Raw genomic sequence first — 19,179 nt, forward strand, 5'->3', positions numbered from 1 at the left:
TTTCTATTGTTATCATTTTAAGCAATCAAGGGGAGATAAACTTGGGATTAACGCCTTCACAAAGACAGGGTTTAGCAATTGGAAGAAGGCAATGGAAGTTTTCACTGAGCATGTTGGTGGAGTTAATAGCAACCACAACAATACAAGGCGACATTGTGAGGATTTCAAAAATTAGAGGCAAAGTGTGTCACACATATTCTCTTCTCATAGCAGAGAGATGGAGATTGCATATAGAGCTCATATCACTGTTGTTTTACGTGTTGTTAGATTTCTTCTATTGCAAGGTCTTGCTTTTCGTGGACATAATGAATCTTCTAGTTCCACAAATAGGGGCAACTTTCTCGAGATGTTGAATTGGTATGGGACGAAAGTTGAAAGTTTGGTCGTGTGATTAATGAAAATGCTCTTGGAAATAATCAAATGACTTCTCCACAAATACAGAAAGAGTTAGTGAGGGCTTATGCTAGAAAAGACCACACGGGTCATTATTGATGAGATTAGAGATGGTCATTTCTCTATACTTCTTGATGAGTTTCATGACAAATCAATAAAAGAGCAAATGGCTGTGATTATGAGGTTTGTGAACAAGCAATGGCAAGTAATTGAAAGATATCTTGCTGTTGAACATGTTGTCGATACTTCAGCCTCTTCATTAAAGACAGCTTTGGATGGATTGTTTGCCCGTTGTGGTTTATCTATTTCTAGATTGAGAAGACAGGGATATGATGGAGCCTTTAATATGAAAGGGTAATTTAATGGGTTGAAGACATTAATTTTGAATGAAAATCCATTTGCTTTTTATGTTCATTGCTTTACCCACCAATTGCAGTTATGTCACTATGATTGTGAACATTGTGGGGGCTTCTTGCAAAAGGAGAGATGCGTTGCTTCAGAAGCACCATGATAAGATTGTGGAGAAATTGGAGAGGTGAAATCTTTTCAGGAAGGGGCAAACATCAAGAGACTAATCTTGCAAGACCTGGTGATACTCGGTGGGGCTCACATTATACAACTTTAATCCGACTATTTACTATATGAGAGTCAGTATTAGAGGTGTTAGAGAATGTGTGTAATGATGGGAATGTTGCAGAACAAAGAGGCATAGCATCAGATTTGATACAAAGGTTGGAGAGTTTTGAATTTATATTTATGCTGCGTCTGATGATCGAAGTATTGGGATTAACTAATGACTTGTCAAATGCCTTGCAGCAGAAAGATCAAAACATTGTTAATGCAATGGGTTTGATTGTAATTATGAAGGAACTTATGAAAGACTTGAGAGAAAATGGATGGGATACATTTTTAAAAGAAGTCAGGAGCTTCTGTGTTGCAATGTCAGTTTCAGTACTCAATATAGAAGATAGTATGCCAGTTCGAGGTCGTTTGAGACGTGGAGGGCAATTGGACTTATTACCATCATTATTACGCGGAGATCTTTATTGCCGTGATTGATTTACTTACAACTAAGATGAATAACCAATTTAGTGAAACTTCTACAAAGTTATTAAGATGTATTGATTGCCTTGATCCAAGAAACTCTTTTTCCAGATTTGATCATGGTATGCTTGTTCAACTTGCTCAAATTTACTCTGATGATTTCTACACATCTAGACTTGTCAAAACGGGCCGGCGGGCGGGCCGTCCCGCGGGCTACCAAAACCCGCCGTTTGGTGGGGCGGGGCAAGTCGGCCAGCCATTTGGCGGGTTGGCAAAACGCCAACCCGACCCAACCCACCTTGGGTTGGCGGGTTGGGCGGGCCAGCCCACTAAAAATATAAAATATTTAAAAAATTATATATTTTATATATTGATTATTTTTTTTAACAAACCAAAAGATATTTATTAAAGCACAAAACATAATACAAAACACATATTTCAAAAAATATTTTACATATGAGGTTATAATAAATCACACAACTAAAATAATAAAACAAGTAAATAACAACATATCCAAGCAAGTTAACCAATTAACCCAACATTCAAAAATTTCCACTATAATTATTGTGTTATATAAAGCACCTAATATATTTATCCTCATATAATCTTTTTTTTAAAAAAAATTAGTAAATTAAAGGGGCGGGCTAGCCCGCCCCGCCCCGCCGATAACCCTAACCCAAAAGGGTTGACCCGTTTCGGCCAACTTCCAAATGGGCCTACAAAAGGCCAACACAACCAGCCAATTTTGGTTGGCTGGGCGACGGGTTAGGCCCGTTTTGACAGCTCCATCCGATCATCTTATCTTAAAAGAGCAACTTCGCATATATATTCATGATGTGAGAAGAAATTCTGATTTTTCCAAATTGTCATAATCTTGCAAGTCTTGTTGTGAAGATGATTCAATTTGATAAACATTTGACTTTTCTATTGGTTTATCGCCTTATCGAATTGGCATTGATTTTACAAGTGGCAACAATAACAGTTGAAAGAGCATTCTCAGCAATGAATATCATCAAACCAGATTTACAAAATAAAATAGGCGATGAATGGTTGAACAATATGATGGTTTGCTATATTGAGCGAGAAATGTTTGCTAAAATTAATGAAGACACAATATTGCAATGTTTTCAAAACATGGAAAATCGAAGGATTCAACTCCCCCCTCACTGTTATTAGTGATATTTTTCTTTTGTATTTTAAAATAATTTTTTTTAGTGTATTATTTGAATTTTTTATTTATAAAATTTTGTTATTTGAATTTTTTTAAATTTTGATTCATTAGACATTGATGCAAGGATTACCAAATGTGCACCTCGAAATGTGATAAGTTGTTGTAGACTCTCCCCACTATTTTGATAGCCGAACTGAGTCTTCACCATTCACAAGTGGAATTGATGGTTTCTAACATCGAACTTGATCCGATGAAAAATCCCACTAAGAAGAGTATAAAACAAAGTGTAGTTTTTGTTGAAACAAGTAGAAAAGCCGAATAGCTTCATTCTTTTATTATGGTTATTTACAATGCTTCCTCTAAAACAGTTACACCCACGTTAATTAGTGATGATAATTGTAACCATTACATGTGCGGGTCCCACAGCCTCTATTTTTAAAATTATCACATTCATTAGCTTGAATGAGTCAAAACCCAACTCAGAGCCATCCACATATATATTTACTACATCTTAATCCTATCCCCCAAATTCACTATTCATCCAAGTTTTTTTCCTTAGTGGACATTTGGCATGCTGTTATTGGTAAGGAAAAAATATCCACTAACCCTAGATCTTATCTTGGAGCCTCCGGTCTTCTCTCCTAACCACTCAACAATCCCAATTTAATAGCCGGAGTCTTCACAGGAGCTGAATCAGAGATAGATTTTGCTGGAGTGCTCAAAACCGGAGAAAAAGCAGCAGCAGCTTCGACGTCCTTGTCCGCAATCCGTCCCATTGGTCCAGTCCCAACCACCAATCCAAACTCCACCTTTAGATCCTTGGCGAGTTTCCTCGCATAAGGCGTTGCCACAATCTATTGGCCACTTTCCGATGCCGGGAGATGAAATTCATGCAACACCAAGGTTATATATATATATATATATAAAAAGGTCAGATATCTTTAGATTGAATCTAAACTATCTTATTATGCAAAATTCTCACAATTTTCAGCGACAAACAATACAAGATTTCCAAAGTTATGTTTATTAATAGCATTTATTTTTCATTGCAGTCAGAAAAACAACAGAAGATGGTGAAGTTGGCAACACCAAGGTCATATATATAAGTTTTTATCTCTTGATTTTGTTTAATAAGAAACATATTTAGAGGAACTTAATGATATGTTTTATTGTTTTCATTTGCAGCGAAATGTCAGCAAAGAAGAACACAAATATGAAAGGGAAAAAACAAACAACCATTTAAAAAGAACCAAATTTTCTAAGAATTGGGATCGCCTTTGGCCCCAGTTATCAAGTTTCCATGCTTCTTCTTCTCTTCAATGTCTTCTCATTGGACAATGGCAACACTGTCAATTGGCGTTCAATAAGGTTGCAAAGAGAGACAAACTCAAAGATGTCATACAGAGGACTGCGACAGTCCCATATGGACACCTCTTCTTTCATTTTTTTTATCTCAAGGGATAATATGTAAGTATTGTTTTTGCATTTAGTTTTGTCTTCCTCATTGTTGGCAAACCATCAGTTTTTATATCTTTTAATACAATGCTTTAAACAAAATTTGAATATAGTCTTCATATGAACTATATTGTATCCATTTATTTAAGAACTTCGAAAGATTGAGTTCATGTGGTCCATGAGATCAATTTTCTGATTCTAAATTCATTAAATTGTCATAAAAGTCAATATCTGTGATTCAGATAGTTTGATCTTATTTTTGGTTTCTTTTTTTTCCATTGGTGGTGGATGACTTGATTCTCAGATAAGGGATTTCTGATAATGAGTTTTCCACATGTTGCTTTTTGTTATTCAAGATATGAGAGCATCAGATGCTATTCCTACTATTCCTGCTATTCCTGCCATTTCTTTTAGAGAAATTGGTCTTAAGGTGGATTGTAGTTTTTTATTTTTGTATTCAGATTGCCATGAAGTGGACTAAAGAAACCTTCAGCCATGATTAATATTTACTCTTTGAACATTGTATGACAAATGATGCTTATTTTCATGGTTATTGATTTTAATGTCTGAATTTTACTTCAGTCATTGGGATCAGAATTTGCAAAACCTAATATTCATTTATCCAATAGTGAAGCTCTTTTAATCTTTTAGTACTTAGATGATTCTTATATTTACAATTGTTTGAAATAGGGAGAGCAAGTTATTGATGATATGGTGGATAGATAATCTGATGGAAGTGATAGCCTTGTGTTATAAATAAATATTATAATGGATGCCTACTGTAGCAAATCACTGTAACAGACGCCATTACTGTAGCAACCATCTAGAATACACTATAGTAGCCGCTGGTACTGTTACTATTCCACCTACCAGGGCATTTTGGACCGTCGGATCAAATCGATCATAGCCGTTCATTCAACCCTTGTAACCCTATAAATACCCACACTCATTTGTATATTTTGTATAAGAAGAGAAAGAAAAGAGAAAGAGAAATAAAGAAAAGGGAAGAAAAGAAGAGGTGAATTTTGAAGGGTTTTTGGTAAATATTATGGCTCTATATTCTTATTACTATCTTTGCATTTATAAAATATTCTTAACACGTTATCAGCACGAACTTTCTCATATAGCTCTAATTTTACTTATCTAATATATACCTTATATGTGGAATCTATTTTTAACGCTGAAAGAAGGGAGGTCCGGTAGGTAAGCATAATACTGCTAGCAAACCATACATTTTATTTAATTCATAATTTCAGTCAACCATACATAGGATTATCTTAGAAGTATACATAAAAAAAATATACAGTACAAAAGTCACTAAGGCTAACAATACTAGTACATCTAAAATAAACATGAAAAACAATAATATTAATATTACAATGAGTTTTTCCATCAAATCCAACTCATCTAGCATGGTCTTCCCTAAGTTTGCCGCGGCGATCCTCCGATCCCGCCAATCATTGACAAAATCAGGTAAAAGTCTGCCGGGCCTTTTCTCTTCTCCGTCGGCCCTTCTCTCTCCTCCGCTGGCCCCTTAGATTTTCTCCGTCGGCCCTTATTCTCTTCTCTCCCTTATCTTTTCTTCTTCCTCCCTCTTAACTCATACAGTTTCAAACAAAACTTCATTCCCAATGCTGCAATGATTGCAGCGTTTGAACAGTACTGTATATGAATAAGTACCGTATATGAACAGTACCGTATGTATATACAGTATCGTATATGATATTTATATTTTATTATGTACACTCTATTATAATTACCTGCTATATTATTTTGAAGAAAATGACAAATATTGCAAAAAGAGAATTCGAGGCCCTTCAAATCTCAGGGAGAAATTATATATCCTGGAGCCTCGATATCAAGCTCCATTTGAAAGTAAGGAACCTGAGCAATACTATTGAGGCTAATAACAATGAGCCTAATGATAATAAGGCGAAAGCCTTAATATTTATAAGGCATCATATTGATGATGGGCTTGAAGAATGAATATTTGACCATTGAGGATCCACAGAAATTGTGGTTATCCCTGAGAGAACAATTTGAACATCTCAGAATGGTCTACTTGCCCAAAGCACGTAATGATTGGTCAAGCCTCAGGTTTCAAGTCATTAAAAGCGTGCAAGAATATAATTCTGAGCTATTTAAAATTGTTTCAGTGCTACGTCTCTATGGAGAAACAGTGACGGAATGTATGATGCTCGAGAAAACATTTACAACATTTCACGCACGAAATGTTATATTACAACAACAATATAGAGAAAATAATTTCACAAAATTTTCTAAATTAATTTCTTGTCTCCCTGTGGCGGAGCAAAACAATGAATTGTTGATGCAGAATCATCAATCTCGACTATCTGAATCAGCACCACTGCCAGAAATTAATTTTGGGCAAAGAAGATGGCGTGGTCGCGGTATTGGTTTTAAAAACCGCGGTGGACGAGGATATTATGGTGGTCGAGGACTACGCGGTCATGATGGGGGCCGAAATAATATTGGACCACGCGATAGCAAAATTGATGTACATCAACAAAAATAACAAAGCCACATGATGGGGTCAGAGACAAAGAAGGATATCTACTATCGTTGTAGTCTGGAAGGTCATTGGTCCAGAATTTGCAGAACCCCTAAACATTTTGTCCATCTTTACCAAGAATCACTTAAAAATAAGAAAGGTAAAGATATTGAGACAAATTTTGCTGACAACCCCATAGTTGATCCAATTGAGAATAATTCTATAAATAATTTAAATGTAACTAAAAATACATATTTAGATATGTCAGATTTCCTTATAGAATAATTTGTAATATGTTTTTATGTTTTATTAAATTATGTTTTTCTTCTGTTTTGTTAGAATATGGCTGATGATGAATGTATTATTGATGCGGGACAACGCATGCTATTTTGACAAGAAAAATATATTTATATCCTTATCAATGAGAAAGGCATGTATAGCCACAATAGCAGGGTCATCAGACCTGGTTGAAGGTTTTAGAGAAGCAGCATTGATGTTGCCAAATGGGACATCCTTGCAGATGAAAAATGCTCTATATTCCCCTAAGTCTAGGAGGAACCTTTTAAACTTTAAAGATATATGTCTCAATGGATATCATTTAGAGATGGTTGATAAGGAAAGAAAAGAATATCTTTATATTACACAAGTTATTTCATGCCAAAAACGTGTATTTGAAAGCTTTCCTTGTATATCCTCAGGATTATATTTTACACGTATTAAAGTGATGGAATCACATACGGTATTAACCCAGAAGGTTAATGACCCAGAAATATTTAAAATATGGCATGAAAGACTTGAACATCCGGGTGCTATTATGTTACGCCGGATTATTACTAGTTCTCATGGACACCCACTGAAGGATTATAAAATCCCAACACATAATGAATATGCATGTTCAGCATGCTTAATGGGAAAGCTAATAACCAGACCTTCTATAACTAAGGTGACTGGTGAATCTCTTAAATTTTTATAAAGAATAGAAGGAGACATATGTGGACCAATACATCCATCATGTGGACCATTTAGGTATTTTATGGTTTTAATCGATGCATCGACTAGATGGTCCCATGTTTCACTTCTGTCTACAAGGAATGTAGCATTTGTAAGGTTATTGGCACAAATTATTAGGCTTAAAGCACAATTTCTAGATTATCCCATAAAGACAATTCGTCTTGATAATGCTGGTGGATTTTCATCAAAATCATTTTATGATTATTGTATGGCAGTTGGAATACATGTTGAGCATCCAGTAGCTCATGTACATACCTAAAATGGGTTGGCAGAGTATTTAATAAAAAGACTCCAGATTATTGCCGGTCCAATGTTATTAAGGACGAAACTGCCTACAAGTGCGTGGGGTCATACTATTTTGCATGCTGCAGCTTTAATACGGATTCGACCTACTGCATGTAATTCATATTCACCACACCAACTTGTTATGGGTAAAGAGACTGATATTTCATATATAAGAATATTTGGTTGTGCAGTATATGTGCCAATACCACCACCAAATCGTACAAAAATGGGTCCACAACGCAGACTTGGTATATATGTTGGTTATGATTCCCCTTCAATTATACGATATTTAGAACCATTAACATGGGATGTATTTACTGTAAGATTTGCAGATTGTCATTTTGATGAATCTGTCTTCCCTTCATTAGGGGGAGAAATGATTACTCAAAATGAAGTAAAAGAAATTGATTGGAATGCATCACGATTACATACATATGATTCTCGCACCAATGAATGTGAACTTGAAGTTCAAAGGATCACTAAATTGCAAAATATTGCAAATGAAATACCTAATGCATTCACTGATACTAAAATGGTAACCAAATCATATATACCAGCTGCAAATGCTCCTGCAAGAATTAAGATTCCAAAGAATCCATTGAAAGAAAATCAAGTAGAAAATAAATCATGACAAAAACGTGGAAGACCAATTGGCGCCAAAGATCCAGCTCCTAGAAAAAGGAAGCAGAAAAATAAAGAGAAGGAACTCTTATGTAAAAAGGGAGAGGAAATTATAAAACCCTCAGAATAAGTTAATGAAGAATCAATGGAGAATAATATTTCTGAAAATATTGAAAATTCAATTTTCTATGTAGATGATAGTCAAAGATTGAATCAGCATGAGACCGAAATAAATTGTATATTCATCTATAATGCGGCTACAGATATAGAAATAAATACTGATAATGATCCAGAGCCACGATCTATTGAAGAATGTCGACAAAGAAATGATTGACCAAAATAGAAAGAAGCTATTCAAGCTGAGCTAAATTCCCTATCAAAATGTGAGGTGTTTGGGCCGATAGTGCCAACACGAGAAGGGATAAAACCAGTCGGTTATAAATAGGTGTTCGTGAGAAAAAGAAATGAAAATAATCAAATTATGAGATATAAAGCAAGACTGGTTGCTCAAAGTTTTTCTCAAATGCCTAATATTGATTATGAAGAAATATATTCTCCTGTAATAGATGGAATTACTTTTTGATTTTTAATTGCCATGGCAGCAAGTAATAAATTAGGTATGCAGTTGATACATGTATGGATTACTTGAAAATGACAGATATATGAAAATCCCTGAGGGATATAAGATAATAGACATTACAAATCAACAATATTTATACTCTATTAAATTACAGAGATCTCTTTATGGTTTAAAACAATCTGGACGGATGTGGTATAACCGTCTTAGTGAATATCTTATAAAAGAATGGTACCAAAATGATAATATATGTCCATGTGTGTTTATTAAAAGTTATACTAACGGTTTTGTTGTGATAGCAGTATATGTGGATGATTTAAATTTTGTAGGCACTCATTCTGAAATTGCAATTGCAGCATCATATCTGAGAAAAGAATTTGAAATGAAAGATCTGGGAAAGACCAAATTTCTGTCTAGGTATATAAATCGAGCACTTATCCTCAGGAATATTTGTGCATCAATCAACCTATATAGAAAAAGTGCTGAAGAGATTCAATATGGAGAAGGCTTATCCACAAAACAAACTTTTACAGCTACTTCATCAAATCATGCTGAAATTCTAGCTCTCCATGAAGCAAGTTGTGAATGCCAATGGTTACGATCTATGATTGGGCATATACAGTCATCATGCATATTACCATCAGTAACAACAAATGTTAAAATAATTTATGAAGACAACAGTGCTTGTATTTCTCAAATACAAGGAGGTTATATTAAAGGTGACAGAACGAAGCATATATCACCAAAATTTTTCTACACTCATGATCTCCAAAAAGAAGGTGTTATAGAAGTTCAAAAGATTCAATCCAATGAAAATCAAGCTGATTTATTCGCAAAATCACTTCCTAAGTACATTCACCAAAGACTTATACACAAAATCGATATGAGAAGACTTACGGATGTAAGTACTTCTGATATAAGTTAAAGGTTATTTATTTGAGGGGGAGACTGTACTCTTTTTTCCTTCGCCAAGGTTTTTGTCCCAATGGATTTTCCGAGGCAAGATTTTTAATGAGGCAGTAACCCTCAAATATATCAAGGATAGTGTATTCTTTTTCCTTAGCTAGGTTTTTATCCCACTGGGTATTTCCTAGCAAGGTTTTAACGAGGCATATCCTTTGGTCGTAGGCATCCAAGGGGGCTATAGCAACCATCTAGAAAACACTGTAGCAACCGCCCATGTGATACTATAGCAGTCGCTGGTACTATTACTATTCCACCTACCAGGGCATTTTGGACCATCGGATTAAATCGATCTTAGCCGTTCATTCAACCCTTGTAACCCTATAAATACCCCCACTCATTTGTATATTTTATATAAGAAGAGAAGGAAAAGAAGAGGTGAATTTTGAAGTGTTTTTGGTAAATGTTCTGGCTCTCTATTCTTATTACTATCTTTGTATTTATAAAATATTCTTAACACCTTGAAAGTTTTGTCAAGAAATTTTTTTTTTTTAATGTTTGATGGAAGTGATAGTCTTGAAAGTTTTGTCAAGAAAAATTTTTTTTAATGTTTGATGTGATTTTGTGACAGATTTACTAGCATTATTGAGCCATTGTTATTGACATTTTAAAATGAGGTAAATTAGGTTTTGGTGTCGGGTACTGTAGTGCAGTAGAAAACATGAAATAACCCTTTCATTCTTTATATTAAGCTGCCATTGCATTATAACATATATACATCTACACATACTTAATCTTAAGCTTGATGAATTGAGGCTATCTTTCATTCAAAAAAATAAGGTAAATTTTATACTTACAATTTGTTCTTGATGTCCATTTTATTAATATATTTGTCCATTTCATTAGCAACTTCAATATGGGTAGATGCAAAGATTTTCATTGTGCATATATATAATATTAATGTTTTTTATATCTAAAAAAGTTTAAAAAAAATAATAATAACAATTAAAGCAAACAAACAATGTAATTTACTGTTCAACTGGTATATATTAAAGCTATCCTCCACTAATAGCAGTGCATTCAAATGGTTTTTTGATTGACATTTGTAAGCAAATACGGTAAACAATCTTATATTTTTGTGTATTTTTTCAATCAGCTTTAAAAAGTTATGATTTAATCCCTTATTTTTAATGTTTATGATGATTTAGTCACCCGAATATACACTATTAACGACGATTACATCTGACATACTACGTGGAATATATTTGCTCAAAGTTGAATATGAGGTACACAAAGTATAGCCTGTGAAATCTTGATTGATGTTTTTATTTCTTTTCCTCATTTTTTAAAGAAAAAATAGAAACTATATTCTTTAATACAAAAAATAATATTTATTCCATTCAAATAAATTTTTATGTGAACCAAATGGATCTGAAACTATAAAATTTAAATATTTTCTTAAGAAAAATTAGAAATTATATTGTTCTATACAAAAATAATATTTATTCCATTCAAATATTTTTACTGTGAATCGAATGTATCTAAAACTATATATATATATATATATATATACACTCAATGCCTCTTTATTTATTTGTATATAATTAAAATCACTACTGCAATATATTGATTAGTAGTATATATATTTATATATATTATATTGGTTAATGTGTAGTTTGTTTGACTTTTGAGACAAAAACGTCTCTTTCTTCCCTACATACGAGGTTATCAAGTTTGAAAACTAAACAAAAAATTAAAAATAAACAAAAGCAAAAACAAAGTTAGGAATGGGAAGACAAGTAACAAAAGACATATAAGAGTTGCATGTGAATGGTGGGGTGATCCTAACATACAAGCAAAGGAAAAATATGACAACTACACATTGTAATCAAAGAAACATAGGCTATGCCCTAACTAATCAAAGATAAATAATATTTTGTTACATATTGACAAAAACCTCTTTATGGTTTGTCATGGAGACTTGAACCCATTTTTCTTACCGTAAGATATTTTATTAAATGTATTAATTATATTGTTTGAGAGGATTTATTAAGATAACTTTATTTAGTTTTTAGATAATCCAGTATAATATATATATAAAGAATTAAAAAAATTATCATTATATTCCAAATTTGACAATATCATTTTTTCCTTCAAAAGATGTTAACAAAAAATAAAAATACGTTTTATAATTCGTACGCTTTTGAAAATAAATATATGAAAAATACCATAATTAGCAAGAATATTTAAAAAAATTAAAACAATTTAAAAAGAATTAACACGTTGGTGTTTAATATTTAGTTATTATGTTTTAGAAGATTTATTAAAATAATATTTTCCCCTATAATTTTGTCTAAAAATACAAAAAAAAAAAAAAATATTTAAAATTTGAGAATATACCTCTAATATTAAAATTCATTTTAAAAATTTATATTATTAATATTAGTACACTATTTTAATATATTAAACCCGCAGCGTTAAACGCGGGCCTTTACACTGGTACCTTATAATACCATGGCTCTAACATGTGCATGCATGAAACTTGGACATGTGGCAAGTGTAGCAATTTAATAATGGAGATCGTCTCAGATCAATTAAACACTTCATCATTCATTAATAAATCAAAACAGACACATATTAATTATTAAAATATTTTTAAAATAAAAAAGAAAAACCCCCCAAAATCATGAAGAAAGAAAGGCCACAACTTTGTTAATCAACACAGCAGCTTGATCACAACCAGCTTCATCCAAATGGAAGACATGGCCCATACCATGAGACACAACCAACTCAACACCATCCACCCTCTTCTCCTTCAACTTTTCATAATAAGCCATTCCTCTCACACTCAGCAAGTCCTTCTCGGCCACACACACCATGATTTTCTCGCACGCCATCGGACCAAGATCCGGCGCTGTCTCGGCCAACGGATTGATCATGGGATCATCCACTCCGGCACTTGCCGGACACACCAACATCCATAGCTCATCCAACCTCTTCCTCAATTCATCTCCCACCTCCTCTCCCTCCATCTTTGACCCCCAAAAATATGGGTGCATCAATACCATTCCTCTCATTTTCACACCTTACCAAAAAATAATAATAATAATAATTAAAAAAACATGGGGTATAATAGTAATTTCATCTAATATATCGTCTAACTGAAAATTACCTTCTGAGCCTTCAGCTCCGGCACGCAAGGCCATATGGTGTGCTATGTTAGCGCCGGCGCTATCTCCGGCCAAGAACAGCCTACTCAAATCACCAAAATTCACCAACCATGGTTCCGGCACGGCTGTGGCGCCATCCAACTGATGCACCACCCACTGCAATGCTTTCCAACAGTCATCATACGCGGCCGGGAGCGGAAATTCCGGTGCTAACCTGTACTCAATAGATACAATTATCATCTTGGCTTCCGACGATAAACAAGTTCAAGTATGAGTGGTAGATCGGAGAGTAGGCCGTTTGGATGCAGAACCCGCCGCCGTGGAAGTAGACAAGCACCGGGAGCTTCTCCGGCTTGTTGGAAAAAGGTTTGGGAAAATATATCCGCGCAGAGACATTGGTTTCGATGTCGATGATGATGCCCTTTGATGAGACTCCGGTGACGGAGTCTTCGCCGGCAGGGACTGTTTCCGTTCCTCTTAGACGTTCAACTCGGCCACTTTTGTAGACTCGGAGGTAGTCGAAGATTTGGAAGTCGAGTTCATGGTCTTCGGAAATGGAATCCATTGATGGAGCTGCAAGTTGGAAGAATGGAGAAGGGTAAATATATATATCACTTTTATTTTTAGATATTGGACTCTCTGTATAAAAGTCTTTGGCTGTTGCTGGGAGTTGGATGAATTCAAAGAGAATAAGGACTCTTTTGATGACTTCTCTTCACCAAATGGCACATATTTATTGGAATCAATCAATAAATATTTTGTCTTCAAGAGAATAAATGACATATTGTGACCCCACAAATGATGGCATGACAGAGAAAAAATTAGTGGGCCAATAATTCAGAATATTTTAGTCAAATACTCCCACAATTTAAGCTATTAAATGTTTTTCTTCATCCTCTTGCTTAAACTTTCAATAACACTTGCTTGAGAATGGTAAAAACATCTATTTTAAATAGACCGGGGATATTGTCCCCCGCCAAATGAGGGTTATTGTGGAGTTAAATGTGATCAAGTTTAAGTTTTATATAGTCATAACTGCATACGAAAACATTAGTGTAATGAATTATGAATTTATGATGAGTTCAAGTGTCATACTCGTTTTTACAAATATTTAAACATATTATATCGATCATCTTATCTAGCTCATGTCACATAAAATGTAAAATATCCGGAAGTAATCAAGACTTTTCAACCTGATTCACCTATAAATTATGTGCACAGAATTGACTTATTGAACCATTCAACATTGATTAGCTATATAAGATACTATAAAATTCAAAACAGAGGAGTACAGTGTAAATAATCTTAGAAATCTGACCTGCCATACAACAAGAAGAATCGATGAGTCCTATTGTACATAAGAGCAATCTCTTCAATCAACAATCCCTCTCTTCAAGTTCCGATGGCTTTTTAATGTTGTTATAAATCAACAAGGACCTGAACTTATGTCGAATTCAAAATAGAGACAGTACATTGTAAATAATCTTAGTAATCTTACCTGGAGTATAACAAGAAGAATTGATGAGTATTGTATATAAGAGCATCTCTTCAACCAACCCCACTCTTCCAGTTCCGACGGTTGTTTAATTTTGTTATAAATCAATGGACCAGAAATTTATATCGAATTCTTGCACCGACACTTGTAGATGCAGTTGGTGGACAGTTTCGTGATCATTATTAATCGAATTTTGAGTGAACAAAAACCATAAGGCAGAAGAATAGAGGCCAGCAGCAAACCAGTATTATACTGTGATGCCTCTGCTCTGTTTATATCCAGTAACAACATGATCACATCGAGCACTGAAGATGTTACCAAGAAACAATCGCCACATCTTGATAAAAAAAACCATTCTCGATTTGGTTCACTTCAGATCAGAAAATATTCAACCTGATTCCCTGCATAGCATTATACTGCTATGTAGATAGTGTAATGTGATGTGAAAGTTCTAATCTATGCCAACAATAAACATTAAGAGTTTTATTAATAAGAATGTTACTAAAAACTAAATTATAAGATTACCTTCTGCGCAAGACCATATGGTGTGTTCTGTTGGACTCGGAGGAAGTTAAAGATTTGGAAGTAGTGTTCATGATCTTTGGATGTGTACTCCGTTGAGGGCAGTGATGGAGTTCAAGGTTGAATGGAGAAGAATGGAGGGTTGGAGATGGACTTCATTGTTTAGTAACCAAAACATGACTGATATCCATTGATTGTAATTAAGGCTAGGTTTTGTCTTAATGAGCTATAAATAATACTAGTTATTAGAACCAATAATAACTTATTTAAATGAGATGCATTCAATGTTCAGCTAACATGACAGTGACACATTTCAGAGAGGGACAAAACTGTAAAATTACACCTATGAGTACACGAAAAATTTTGAAATTCTTAACATCCTGTGTGTGTGCATCTGTAACGGAAGGTAGGTAGTTATGAATTATTGCGAGTTTGCAACTAATTATTAAACAAAAACATTGCAACAACTCACTAAATTACCTTAAATTTTTTATTTCTCAAAGTTCTGTATTGAATACACATAGTAATTATATAAATAATATATTTTCAAAGTAGGAATTTATATTATAAATGACTATAACTTAAAATGTAAAAAAACCATATAAAATAAGCATATACATATAAAAAAAAAATTAAAAAAAATCACTTATTTTTTTATTTATTTTCTAATGATAATAGATGATTGATTGGGCTCAAGAGTATACATACATGTATAAATATCTCTATTTATATAAGAGTATGACTTTTGAGGGGTCTACATAAAATAAAGTATTAGAGTAACTCGCAATACCAAGACTTTAGAATATATAAACACAAGTCTCTTCTTGTATTGGTTTACGCTTTTGATTGAAAATTAAACTGCATAATATGATTAGTTTGCATTTAACAATGATAACTTTATATGGGTATATACGCAATTTCAGTTTTTTTTTTTCCAGTTCACATGGAAATAGTAGACACTATGTTATCCGTTTATCAATCATGTTATGTTCATTGTATCATGTAAGATACATACGTCATGTCATGTAAACTACAAAATATCTGTATTTGTGTTAGCGAAATTTCTCTAATGAATACAGGTTGACAACAGCATGTTTATGACGCATCACGCATTAACCTGAATTGACACCTTTCGTAACACACCAAACTTCAAAAATACTCCAAGTGTTCACAAATGATTTTACAATATATCATGTATGAACAATTGACTAATTTAAACGAGATCAACATTGATCAGCTATATAAGATGCTATATAATTCAAAACTTGAGACAAATACATTGAAAATAATCTTAGTAATCTGACCTGGCAATTCTATAGAAACATCAATTTGCAATACCCGAGAAGAGTTGGTGACTCCAGTTCTAGACAGGAGCAATCTCTTCAAAGAATCCCTTTCTGTAAGTGTCAAAGAGTGTTTACTGTTGATCTACATCATCAGGGATCTGAAATTTTCATCGAACTCTTGTACCACTATAGTAGATGCAGTTGATCATGAGGAACCAAGACAGTTAGATGAAAATTTCAAGGCACGGAATGCAGTATTAATCGGATTTTGAGTGAACAAGAACCACAAGGTAGAAGAACAGCAGCTGGTTGCAAACCAGTAGCAGACTGTGATGCTACATCTCCATTTATATTTATATTTAGTGGCAAACCAATCTCATCAAGCTCTGAGGGTGTAACTGAGAAATAATCACCACATCTGCATTGATAAAAGAACTCCTGAGCATCACCAATGGTTTCTATAGTCATCTCCTCTAATGTGACTTCATCAGCAACAGCTTCAAGTTTCTGTCTGGAAGATTGCAACTCCATATCATAATTTGCTCTGGATGTTGGATCACTAAGTACCTCCCATGCTTTCTGAACAGACAGAAATCTTTCTTGCAATTCATGGTCAAGCTGAGATTCTTTTGTATTCATGTGCAGTTTATCAGGATGAGAATTGAGGATGGCAGCCTTGTATCCTGCTCGGATCTCATCATAGTTGGCGTCTTCCTTCACTGAAAGGATTTGATAGTGGGTTGTTCCAGTCAAATTACAGCTATCAAGGAGCATTCTGGAGGCTTTTTGATGCAGATGGTTAACTAACTAACTTTCCCACTCAAGTATGTACAGTCAGTTTCCCACTTATCTTACTGGCTCTGGCTGCATCGCTGAATACAATAAAAATATGATCGAGAAACATAAATCATTCACAACAACTAGTAGCAGTAATTGACAACTTCAAGATAAAGAACTGATGCAAATGAGAAAATCATTTGTTGGAAGATTGTTGTGGATTAGGATTAGGACCAGGATACGAAAATGCTGCATCAATACACCTACAGGCTACAAGTTAAAAAGAGATTTCAAATGAATTTGATCAGTCTTCAGTTCAAAAGCAAATATAGTTTTGTGTTCCTTCCTATCAGTGAACTAGTCTGCAAATGGGTTTACCTATCTAACCTAAGGGACAGCGTACAAGATCGAGAAACCCATTTACTAAGCAGAAATCAATCAACTATGTCTTCATTGTTCATCTTGCTTCAGAAATTTTACTGTAAACTATAAGTTCCCCTTCAATAGGAAAGAAGTGTACATTACAGACTTGGTAATATAAATATCTAGCCGTTCATGGACATCCAGTTAGAAATTCAAACATTGTCACAAAAGATGACTTCATATTTCAGGTTAGAGTAGTACCAAGATCATATCTCTGAATGGAGTGGGTGCTTTAGCTACAATACTCATCAGCAAGCATTAAACCATAAGCCTCAAGTTTCTAAAATCACAATTAAGTTTTGTTAACAATGTTTTCTATTTCCATGTTCATTGAACACACATTCACATCTTGTTTTCAAGAAACATCAACAAGTTAAATTCATTGTAAAAAAACCCCAAAAGGTGATCTCAACAAACATATTCGGTTTTCCAAATCAATGATTTACCAATCTATTAATATTATGTGCTCAAAGGGACAATGCTGACAAGAGGGATGAACTCTAGCCAATAAATTAGGGCATGATTTTTATATCATCATCAATCGTGTTTCACAATCCTACTGTGAAATCAAGGATTTTTTTTCTTTATAATTACTATCACAAACAGTTCCAATCCTCCATTCTAAACCCAGAATTTAGCCATAACTCCATTAAAAAAACTCAATTTTCATCCTCAATTCCAAACCTCAATCTCTACCCTAATCACAACACCCATCACAACATCATCAACAAATCTAAATCAGCAAAAATATCACTTTGATTATGGAAATCAAACTTACCACACCCAAAACGCAACTTCGCCTCCTAATAAGTAATCCAAACATCATCTCTCAACCAAACTAAACGGATTAAGTGAATTCAAAAGATTGTATCAGCTGATGCATTCATCGGAAGAGATGGATGTTTGGCAGAGTTTTATCCCAACAACTACAAAAAGATCACAACTCTATCATGCCAAGGATCGGAGGAAGTGAGGAAAGAACGAGTACCATATGGAAGAGCGAGGCGGCGAACAAAGCGGGACTTCGTGAGAGGAGAAGATAAGAGCTCAAGCCAGGACAGGCACAGCTCGTTGACCACCCGGCGACGAGGTGCGCCGGCGATGCGGCGGGAGACGAGAGATCCAGCGCAGCAGCGAGATTGTTAGAAAAATTCAAAAACTAGAATTAGGGTTTTGTTGAAAAGGATTGTTTTTATTTTATTTTATTTTATTTTATTGGGAAAAATTTAGGAAAATTTATTTTAGGAGATGAAAGTTTCAAAACTTCCAAAACAACCCTCTAATATTTGAATTTTTTAAATAATTTTTTTTCATTACATTTTATTTTCAATTAATATTATACTTTATTTTCAATCAGTATAGTTCACTTTGTCAATTTATTCTATCTTATAACATATACTTCCTGTTTAATAATAGTTTTGTTTTATATTGCATGTACAAAAGTTTTCACTTAATATGTTGTCGGATCATCCCTTTCAACCTCAGTTACTTTTATGTCATAAGTAAACTGTTAGAAAAAAAAAATTTAAAAATA

At 33.9% G+C, this 19,179-nt stretch overlaps 1 protein-coding gene and 1 pseudogene across 2 annotated transcripts; both read right to left on the bottom strand.

The window, feature by feature from the left end:
* Nucleotides 1–12,557: 12,557 nt before the first annotated feature.
* On the bottom strand, nucleotides 12,558–14,546 carry LOC120263417 (annotated as a pseudogene).
* Nucleotides 14,547–14,952: 406 nt separating this feature from the next.
* On the bottom strand, nucleotides 14,953–18,814 carry LOC120263418 (DPH4 homolog). 2 transcript variants are annotated; one of them, XR_005537089.1, is made up of 3 exons: nucleotides 18,634–18,814; nucleotides 16,464–17,317; nucleotides 14,953–15,038 (listed from the first exon to the last, which is right to left on the bottom strand). XR_005537089.1 is itself a non-coding variant. In XM_039271308.1 (2 exons), exon 2 carries the CDS (start codon nucleotides 17,217–17,219, stop codon nucleotides 16,683–16,685), a length of 537 nt encoding a protein of 178 aa, XP_039127242.1. In that variant the 5' UTR covers nucleotides 17,220–17,317; nucleotides 18,634–18,814; the 3' UTR covers nucleotides 15,806–16,682. The 2 variants fall into 2 exon arrangements, 1 of the variants encoding a protein (XP_039127242.1); XM_039271308.1 differs by lacking the exon at nucleotides 14,953–15,038 and having other exon boundaries at nucleotides 15,806–17,317.
* Nucleotides 18,815–19,179: the final 365 nt, after the last annotated feature.

Source organism: Dioscorea cayenensis, chromosome 6, assembly GCF_009730915.1.
Source record: "Dioscorea cayenensis subsp. rotundata cultivar TDr96_F1 chromosome 6, TDr96_F1_v2_PseudoChromosome.rev07_lg8_w22 25.fasta, whole genome shotgun sequence".
In the NCBI taxonomy this organism is placed as follows: domain Eukaryota; kingdom Viridiplantae; phylum Streptophyta; class Magnoliopsida; order Dioscoreales; family Dioscoreaceae; genus Dioscorea; species Dioscorea cayenensis.

Coding starts and splice junctions, on each gene's coding strand:
- LOC120263418 (XM_039271308.1), bottom strand. CDS start 17,219: ATGCTCCTTGATAGCTGTAATTTGACTGGAACAACCCACTATCAAATC.